Raw genomic sequence first — 10,326 nt, forward strand, 5'->3', positions numbered from 1 at the left:
ATTTACTTCACTGAACGAACATCCATTGATGAATCCAATCAATGCAACAGCTCTGAGCTAACTCTTGTGTGCTTACATACTGAGTTCTGAGTTGAGACATCTAACAGTTTGTCCACTGTCTGTCCCCATGGAAGATGTTCAACAGAAACACAAGGAGACTCTGCGGGCACAAACTGAAACACTGAGAGTGAACACGATCCTGATGAGGGAGAAGGTGAAGGTTTTCCAGCTGGTTGATCGATACGCTGAGCTCACGGTCATTTCTACTGTTCGAGATCGGAGACTGGTGGAAGAGGAGCTGCTGGCAAGAGGCAGAGACCACGAGGAGTGGAGACAAAAACATCTCAGTGGACTCCTGGAAAAACTCCAGATGGATCAGCTGTTTCAGAGCAGCTTTTCGCGAAGTAAATCCAAATCTGGGAGTTCAGCAGCAGTGGCCGGAGTCCCAGGGATCGGGAAAACAACAATGGTACAAAATATTGTTTACGACTGGGCCACAGGGAAAATATACCAACAATTCCAGTTTGTCTTCAGTTTCAAATTCCGGGATTTAAACACCATTAACTGCAGAATAAATCTGAAGGAACTGATACTCGATCGGTATCCTTACTTTGGGAATATCTTGAGAGAGGTCTGGAAGAATCCAAAGGGATTGCTGTTTATATTTGATGGTTTGGATGAATTCAATGACACAATTGATTTTGCTGACAGTCCTAGAGATACAGACCTTCAGTCCACATGCACAGATCCTGAATTCAAGTGCAAGGTGTCTGACATTGTGTACAGTTTAATCCAGGGCAAGCTGCTCCCAGGGTGTTCAGTGCTGGTGACCACTCGCCCCACTGCGTTACATTTATTGGAAAAGGCGAATATCAGTGTCCGGGCTGAAATCCTGGGATTTGTTGGTGAGGAACGGAAGGAATATTTCATCAGACATTTTGAAGATCAGACGGTGGCGGAAGCTGTTTTCAATTATGTGAAGGAGAACGAGATCCTGTACACCATGACCTACAACCCCTCCTACTGCTGGATCCTCGCTCTGGCACTGGGCCCCTTCTTCACACAAAGAGTCAGGGACCCACAGCAAGTTCCCAAGACCATCACCCAACTGTACTACTATATTTACAACATCCTGAAAAACCACGGCCGTGAGATTGAGAACCCCCGTGATGTGTTACTCAGGGTTGGTCAGATGGCCTTCAGAGGAGTGTCCGAGAGGAAGATTGTGTTTACAGATGGAGATTTGATCAAGTACAATCTGCAGCCTTCCCAATTCCTGTCTGGATTCCTGATGGAGCTTTTGGAGAGAGAGGATTCTGCCCGGTGTGTGGTGTACACATTCCCACACCTCACCATCCAAGAGTTTGTAGCTGCAGTCGCACAATTCCTGAAACCACATCCCGGGGATATCCTTAAATTCCTCACTGAAGTCCACAACACGACAGATGGGCGATTTGAGGTTTTTCTCCGTTTTGTTGCTGGTCTCTCCTCCCCAATGACAGCTCGGGGCCTGGAGGAGTTTCTGGGTCCATTTCCTCATCAAACGACCTGCCGGGTGATTGACTGGGTGAACGAGGAGATTAAACGCCAGAGTGGAAACACATGGAGTGAAGCTGGTAAAAGGAGCCTCTTGAACACATTACACTACCTGTTTGAGTCTCAGAATCGTGGACTGGCTCAGGCCGCACTGGGATCTGTGGAAACACTTCCATTCAGTGAAATGACACTGACCCCGATTGACTGCGCGGTCCTGTCTCATGTCTTCGGACTCTGTGATACAATAAAACAGCTCGACCTGGAGATCTGCCACATTAAGTATGAGGGAATACAGCGGCTGGGACCTGGGTTGCACAAGTGCCAGGAGTTGAGGTAACTTGATTTATCTCTCACTCTGATCTGTGAAACTGTTCCATTGTGTTGTTTCAATGTAAAGGAATTTTTATAAATTTGTAGTAAATCAGATTGTGAAGAGTTGTGACAAATGCCCAGTGGATTGGTCTGTAATTCCCCAAGGACGGGAGGGTTCTGTGGTTCCTTGTGAAGGGATGTTGGAGACTTCATCAGATCAGTGAACAACGGCCATTGGTTGAATGGTAGTAAATCACAGGAATGGCCGTGTTTCTCGCTGCCTGTGACACGTCCATTGACAATGTTCCTTCTCACTGTTACTGACACCCAGACCGACACTGACTGTAGCAGGTGGGTCAGAGAGTCACACCCCCTTCCCGGTGAGGGACAAGAGACGGTTAGCAGACTGTCCCAGTGAGAAGGAAAGAAATACCATTGTGAGATTGTCCTCCCACTGCCCTTCCCCGTGTGTGACTTTGCTCACTTCCAGATAGGCAAAGAGCGAGGGCACATCTCCTCTGGGGCTCTGTTCAGACCCAACACACATGTACAAAAATTTTCTGCATCCTCTCATCTTGTAGGATTATAATTTACCCTTGGAATCCTCCTGTAGGACCTCTCATCCCAATCCCCCTTCCATTCTTTGGAATCTCGCCCCCATCCCCATTCCTCCCGTGGACTCTCTATTACTCTTTCCTCATCCTCCTGTGGGATGTCTTGTCCACACACCCCACCACCCTTCCTGTGAGATCTCTCTTCCTTATCCCCCTTCCTTTTGTGGGATCTCTCCTCCCCATCCCTCTTCCTCCTGTGGGATCTCTCTTCCCCATCCCCCTTGCTCCGGAGAGATCGCTCTTCCACATCCCCCTTCCTTCTATGGATTTCTCTTCCCTATCCCTTCCTGCTGTTGGAACTCTCTTCCCCATACCCTTTCCTCCTGTGGGATCTCTCTCCCCCATCGACTTCTTCCTGTCGGATCTCTCTTTGGCATGCCCCATTGTCCTGTTGAATTTCTCTTCCCCGCCCACCTTCCTCTTGTGAGATTTCTCTTCCCAATCCCACATCCTCCTGTGGGAACTCTCTTGCACATCCCTCTTCCTCCTGGCCGATCTCTTAACCCCTTCCCCCTTCATCCTGTTTAATCTCTCTCTATATCCCCCTTCCTCCTGTGGGATCTCTCTTCCCCATCCCCTTCCTCCTGTGGGATCTCTCTTCCCCATCCCCTTTCGCCTGTGGGAACTCTCCTCACCATAGAATCATAAAATCACAGAACACTGCAGCAGAGAAAACAAGCCTTTTGGACCTTCTAGTCTGTACCAAAACCGTATTCCGCGAGTCCCATTGACCTGCACCCAGTCCATAACCCTCCAGACCTCTCCCATCCATGTATCTATCCAATTTATTCTTAAAGCTTAAGAGTGAGTCCACATTTTCCAAATCAGATGGCAGCTCATTCCACACTCTCACCACCCTCTGTGAAGAATTTACCCCTAAACATTTCCCCTTTCACCCTGAAGCCGTCCTCCTGTAATTTATCTCTGCTAATCTATGTGGAAAGAGCCTATTCACATTTACCCTGTCTATACCCTCATAATTTTGTAAACTATCAAATCTCCCCTCATTCTTCTATGCTCCAAGGAATAAAGTCCTAACCTGTTCAATCTTTCCTTGTAACTCAACTCCTGAAGACCCGGCAACATCCTAGTAAATCTACTCTGTACTTTTTCAATCTTCCTGATATCCTTCCTATAGTCAGGTTATCAGAACTGCACACAATACTTCAAATTTGGCCTCACCAATGACTTATACAACCTCACCATAATATTCCAACTCCTAAACTCAATTTTGATTTATGAACGCCAGAATGCCAAAAGCCTTCTTTACAACCCTGTCCACCTGCGACGCCACTTTCAGGGACTTATGTATCGGAACCCCCCAGATCCTTTTGTTCATCTGCACTCTTCAGTGCCCTACCATTTATCGTGAATGTTGTAGCTTGATTTGTCCTTCCAAAATGGAACACCTCACACTTGTCTGAATTAAATTCCATCTGCCATTTTCTGGCCCATTCTTCCAATTGGTCCAGATCCGTCTGCAAGCTTTGAAAGCCTTCCTCGCTGTCCACAACGCTTCCAATCTTAGTGTCATCCACAAACCTGCTGATCCAATTTATCACATTATCATCTAGATCATTGATACAGACAACAAACAACAATAGTCCCAGCACAGATCCCTGAGACACACCACTAGTCACAGGCCTCCAGTCTGAGAAGCAATCATCCACTACCACTCTCTGTCTTCTCCCACACAGCCAATTTCGAATCCAGTTTACAACCTCTCCATGGATAGCAAGTATCCGGACTTTTAGAACTAACCTCTTATGTGGGACCTTGTCAAAGCCCTTACAAAAGTCAATGTAGACAACATCCACAGCCTTTCCTTCATATGCATTCTTGGTAACCTCCTCGAAAAACTCTACAGGATTCATTAAACATGATCTACCATGAACAAAGCCATGCTGACTATCTTTAATCAGCCCTTGGCTGTCCAAATCCTTGTATGTCCGATCTCTCAGAACACCTTCTGATAATTTACCTACGACTGATGTCAGGCTCACTGGCCTGTAATTACCTGGTGAACTTTTGGAGCCTTTTTCAAACAACGGAACAACATGAGCTACCCTCCAATCCTCTGGCACCGCACCCGTGGCTAAGGACATTTTGAATATTTCTGCCAGGGGCCCTGCAATTTCTACACTAGTCTCTCTCAAGGTCCGAGAAAATATCATGTCAGGCCCGGGGATTTATCTACCTTTATTCACCGTAATGCAGCAAGCAGCTTCTCCTCTTTAATCTCTATATGTTCCATGACACTACTGGTTGTTTCCCTTAATTCCATATCCACTATGCCAGGTTCCTGAGTAAACATTGATGCAAAGAACTGTTTAAGATCTCCCCCATCTCATGAGGCACCACACGTAGACGACCACTCTGATCTTCTAGGGGAGCAATTTTGTCCTTTACTATCCTTTCACACTTAATATACTTGTAGAAACCCTTCGGGTTTACCTTCACATGATCTGCCAACGCAACCTCATGTCTTCTTTTTTCCTTACTGATTTTTCTTCTTTAGTATTCCCTTACATTTTCTATACAGTTCAAGTACCTCATTTGTTTCTTGTTTCCTATACCTGCTAATCACCTACTTAACCAGATCACCAATATCCCTTGAAAACCAAGGTTCCCTCTGCCTGTTAACTTTGCCTTTAATCCTGGCAGGAACATGCAAACTCTGCACTCTCAAAATTTCACCCTTGAAGGCGTTCCACTTACTGAACACATCCTTGCCAGAAAACAACTTATCCCAATCCACTCTTCCCAGATCCTCTCTCATTTCCACAAAATTGGCCCTTCTCGAATTCAGATCCTTAACTGGTGGACCAGTCCTGTCCTTATCCATAATTATCTTGAAACTAATGACATTCTGGTCACTGGACCCAAAATATTTGCTTACACATATTTCTGTCAACTGACCTGTCTGGTTCCCTAATAGGAGATCAGGTACTGCACCCTCTATCTTTGGTACCTCAATATTTTGATTTTAAAAACTTTTCAGAATAATTGACAAACTCCATGCCATCTAACCCTTTCGCAGAGTGGGAGTCCCAGTCAATATGTGGAAAGTTAAAATCCCCCACGATTACAACTTTCTGTTTCTTACATTGGTCTGCTACCTCTCTACAGATTTGCTTCTCCGATTCTCTCTGCCTATTGGGTTGTCTATAATACAACCCTATTAGTGTGGTCACACCTTTCCCGTTCCTCAACTCCACCCATATGGCCTCTGTAGACGAGCCCTCCGGGCTGTCCCCTCTACGCACAGCTGTGATATTCCCCTGACTAGTAATGCCACTCCTCCCCCTTTCATCCCTCCCCCTCTATCACGTCTGAAACAACGTAACCTCGGAATATGAAGCTGCCAGTCCTTCCCCTCCTGCAACCAAGTCTCACTAATAGCAATAATGCAGTAATCCCATGTGCCAATCCACGACGTAAGCTCATCTGCCTTACTTACAGTACTCCTTGCATTGAAATAAATGCACCTGAGAACAATTCTGTCACGTACAAACCTTTGATATCTGTCTATACAAGCAGTCCTCGCATGACCCTTATCCTCCTCCACCTCACTATCTGCTCTAACACTCTGGTTCCCCTCCCCCTGCAACCTTGTTTAAAACCCCGGGAGCAGAACTTGCTAACCTACCGGCAAGGATGTTAGTCCCCTCTAGTTCAGGTGCAAACTGTCCAATTCGAACTGGTCCCAGCTCCCCTGGAAGAAAGCCCAATTGTCCAGAAACATGAACCCCTCCTCGTGCACCATCCCCTCAGCCATGTATTTAGCTGCATTATCTTCCTATTTCTAACCTCACTAGCACGTGGCACAGGTAGCAATCCAACTGTGAGATCTCGCTTTCCCATCCCCCTTTCGTCCACTGGCCTCTCTGTTCCCACACCCCTTCCTTCCAACTGTTGGATCTCTCCTGAGCATCCACCTTCATCCTGTGGGATCTCTCTTCCACATACATCTTCCATCTGTGGAATCTCTCTTCCCCATCAACCTCCTGCTTGGGATCTCTTTTCCCCATCCCCCTTCCTCCTGTGGGATCTCTCTTCATCAACTATCTTCCTTCTGTGGGAGTTCTCTTCCCGAACCACCTTCCCCCTGTGGGATCGCTCTCCACATCCCCTTCCCCCTGTGGGATCGCTCTCCACATCCCCTTCCTCCTGTGGGATCGCTCTCCACATCCCCTTCCCCCTGTGGGATCGCTCTCCACATCCCCTTCCTCCTGTGCGCTCTCTCCTCCCCATCAACATCGTGCTGTTGGATCACTCATCCTCATCCTCCTGTGGGATCTTCCTTCCCCATTCACCTTCCTCCTGTGGGATTGCTCTTCCCCGTCACCCTTCCTCCTGTGTGATCTCTCTTTCCCATCCGCCTTCCTCCGCTGGGATCGTTCATCCATCGGACTTTCTCCTTGGGGGTCTCTCTACCCCATCCCCCTTCCTCCTGTGGGATCTCCCCTTTCCCCCATCCTCCTGTGGGATCTCCCTTCCCCATTCATTTTCCTCCTGCAGGATCTCTGCCCCATACCTTCCTCCTTTTGGATCTCTCATCCATCTGACTTCCTCCTGGGTCCTCTTTTCCATCCCCATTCCTCCTGAGGTATCTCTCCTACTTATCCCCATTCCTCCTGTCAGATATCTCTTCCGCAACCCCTTCCTCCTCTGGGATATCTCTTCCCCAACCCCTTCCTCCTCTGGGATCTCTCTTCCCCATCCCCTTTCCTCCTGTGGGATCTCTCTTTCGCATCCCCATTCCTCCTGAGGTATCTCTCCTACGCATCCCCCATCCTCTCGTATGATCTCTCTTCCCCATCCCTCCTCTTCCTGTGGGATCTCTCTTCTGCACCCCCTTTGCTCCTGTGGCATCTCTTTTCCCATCCCCTTTCATCCTATGGGATCACTCTTCCCAATACATTCCTGCTGTTGGATCTCTCTTCCACATCCCCCTTCATGCTTTTGGTTCACTCGTCCATCTGACGTCCTGTGGTATCTCTCTTCCCCATCCCTTTAGCTCGGTTGGCTCTATTTCATTGTGTCCCATTGACATTTCTGCATTTCTGTCAGGAACACTTTTCTCTCCATCGGGGAATGGGACAGAATATCTGGAATTTACAGTGTCACACCGACAGACAATATTACTGACATCCGGTGAATCACCTGGAGCTGGACAGTGAGGGATATTGACAGTGATGGGAACTTCAATCAGTGATTTACTGAAGGGTTTAATGTTTCCTGAAATATCAGAGTGAGAGAAATTCCCTCAGACCCACGGTTTGAATCACTTTGTTCATCAATCTGTCTGTTTGTGTTTAGACTAGGTGGTAATAAACTGGGAGATTCAGGAGTGAAACTGGTGTCTGCGGCTCTGAGGAACCCGGAGTGTAAAATACAGAAACTGTGGTAAGTACCAGACTGTGGAAGATTGTGTTTACAGTCACTGGGTGTCTGACACTGAACATTAATGTGATCAGTAATTGTGTTACTGATAAACTCTGGGGATTTGTCCCATCTCTTGTCTCTTTGTGTCCTTCACCCTCACTCTCTCCCATCTCCAGGCTGAGGGATGTTGGTCTCATGGACTCTGGTGCCGAGGATTTCGCCTCCGCTCTCAGTACAAACACATCACTGACGGAGCTGAACCTGGGTGGTAATCAACTGGGAGATTCAGGAGTGAAACTGGTGTCTGTGGCTCTGACGAACCCGGAGTGTAAAATACAGAAACTGTGGTAAGTACCAGGCTGTGGGAGATTGTGTTTTCAGTCACTGGGTGTCTGACACTGAACATTAATGTGATCAGTAAATGTGTTACTGATAAACACCGGGGATTTGTACCGTCTCCTGTCTCTCTGTATCCTTCACCCACACTCTCTCTCATCTCCAGGCTGGAGTTTGTCGATCTCACAGATTCTGGTGCTGAAGATCTCGCCTCCGCTCTCAGTACAAACCCATCACTGAAGGAGCTGGACTTGGGATTCAACTTGCTGACAGACCGATCTGTCCCCGCTCTCCGCCGCCTCATACTGACCCTCCCGAATCTGGAGCAGATTGTGTGAGTGTTTGAGTCAATGTTCAATGTGATAAAATATTAGCAGATCCTCGGGTTTTCAGGTGATATTTGTCTGTGAGTGTTGTTGAAACATTAACCCCGGTCCCCTGTTACTGTCACTGTTGTGTAATCTGTTTATTTCATCTTTATTCTCCCATCTGTTTCAGGCTGTGGTGGAATCGGTTCAGTGAGACCGGGAGGAAGGAAGCGGGATCTCTGCGGAGAGTCAGACCCAGACTGAGAGTGTATCTGTGAACAGCTGGAAGTGTGAACATCACCACCCGGGGCTTAGGTACACTTTGGCCGATTCCCTGCCCTCTAACTCCCCCCTCCAATTTAACACCCGCCCTCCCCTTTAACTCCTGCCATTACCTTTAATGACTGCGCGCCGGGGTAATTCCCAACGGTTTTAACGGAACCAGCTCCAGTCTTGCGCTCGGTTACATCGGATGCGGTCCCGCAGTGACGTATTTCCGCCTGTTGTCCTGCAGCACAGCTTCCGCTGGATATGCAGGTTTGTGACTCCCTCTCGTGAGACCCCGGGGAATTACACAGACAGGAAGGGCCCAGGGGCAGGGGCTCAGTCTGGGACACCAGTGTCCCGGGGTGGGATTATCCCAGGAGAGAATCCTTTTGCTCCCTTTGCTGAAGACAGTGCATTCTGCAGCCTGGCCGATATAATGATGTTAAATTGACAAATCCCTCAGGAGTGACCCTGGATCTGTAGCGATCTCGGTCACTGTCCTGAAGTGTGATTTTATAAACATCGGTTCCCCGATGCAGAGTGACGGTGAGAAACGGGACTGATTATTCAAACTGTCACTCGTTGCCACTGGTCGGTTAATTGTGTGACTGTGAGTGAGTCAGGAGCAGCTTATTTATACCCGCACGTCAGCAGCTCACACATCGTTTAATTTACATTTGTCATGATCAAACCAATAAACCGCTGTAACTTCCTGTCCTGGTGCCGGACTCGAGTTTTATTTGAAGTTTCTGCTGCCCCCCGCACCCTGTGCACCGCAACAGTGGGTCGGAGCTCAAGCTGACACAGTAGCGTCTCAGCACCAGGCTGAGGGAGGTCAGACTAGCAGAGTCTGGTTGCCCTGGAACTCATCTCTACCCAGCCCCCTTCCTGGTTAACTGACCCCCGCCTGCCCCCCGCAGACAGATAAAATCAACTTGAGTCCACTGAGGTCCTGAGTATGAGAGGGATGTGGGATGGAATATTGGCGTCAGACACAGAGGTTTTCTCCCTCCTCACCATCCAATGACACACTCCTGGGGTCAGGCACAGAGTGTAGTTCCCTCTGCATCATCCTATTACACACTCACGAGGTCAGACACAAAGTGAAGATCCCTCCGCACTGTCCCATCACAAACTCCTGGAGTCAGACACGAAAAAAAGTGTGAGATATATCAACTGAGTTCTCGAGTTGAATCAGATTACAAAGGAGACTCTCACTGTGTTCACCTTGGAACTGCAGCACAGGGAACCACACACACTCACACACACGATGAATATATGTAGAAGTGGGCACAGAGACGAGGAGTAATGCAGTGTTCACAGACTAGGAGAGGGTGGGAGGGTGCACAAACGGGCAGGGGAGTACAAATGGGAATCATAACCATAGCGGTTAACAATCACATTTGACCTCTCGGGTCATGAAGTCGCCCAGGATGAAATTGAAGTTGAGGATAATTTTGCAAAACGTGACTCCACCCCTTCCCGTCCTCTCCCACGGTCCGCACTCCTCACAGGACCCTGTCCCTTCCTGTCCACTCACATGGACCGCGATCCCAATCAAATGC

The 10,326-nt window shown here is 48.2% G+C and overlaps 1 protein-coding gene across 1 annotated transcript; it reads left to right on the plus strand.

Moving 5' to 3' along the window:
• The first annotated feature begins 1,121 nt into the window (after nucleotides 1-1,121).
• Nucleotides 1,122-9,482, plus strand: LOC132387475 (NACHT, LRR and PYD domains-containing protein 3-like). The gene is made up of 5 exons (XM_059959844.1): nucleotides 1,122-1,869; nucleotides 7,785-7,871; nucleotides 8,027-8,197; nucleotides 8,353-8,520; nucleotides 8,685-9,482. The coding sequence occupies exons 1-5, from the start codon at nucleotides 1,193-1,195 to the stop codon at nucleotides 8,770-8,772; spliced, it is 1,191 nt and encodes a 396-aa protein (XP_059815827.1). The 5' UTR covers nucleotides 1,122-1,192; the 3' UTR covers nucleotides 8,773-9,482.
• The last annotated feature ends 844 nt before the right edge of the window (nucleotides 9,483-10,326 follow it).

This window comes from Hypanus sabinus, unplaced genomic scaffold (assembly GCF_030144855.1).
Source record: "Hypanus sabinus isolate sHypSab1 unplaced genomic scaffold, sHypSab1.hap1 scaffold_190, whole genome shotgun sequence".
In the NCBI taxonomy this organism is placed as follows: Eukaryota; Metazoa; Chordata; class Chondrichthyes; order Myliobatiformes; family Dasyatidae; genus Hypanus; species Hypanus sabinus.

What these genes read in the sequence shown, in the direction of transcription:
- LOC132387475 (XM_059959844.1), top strand. Translation starts at nt 1,193, where the DNA reads ATGGCCTTCAGAGGAGTGTCCGAGAGGAAGATTGTGTTTACAGATGGA. An exon ending in CACAAGTGCCAGGAGTTGAG is followed by an intron (nt 1,870 to 7,784) that starts GTAACTTGATTT and finishes GTTTGTGTTTAG; the next exon opens with ACTAGGTGGTAATAAACTGG. An exon ending in TGTAAAATACAGAAACTGTG is followed by an intron (nt 7,872 to 8,026) that starts GTAAGTACCAGA and finishes TCCCATCTCCAG; the next exon opens with GCTGAGGGATGTTGGTCTCA.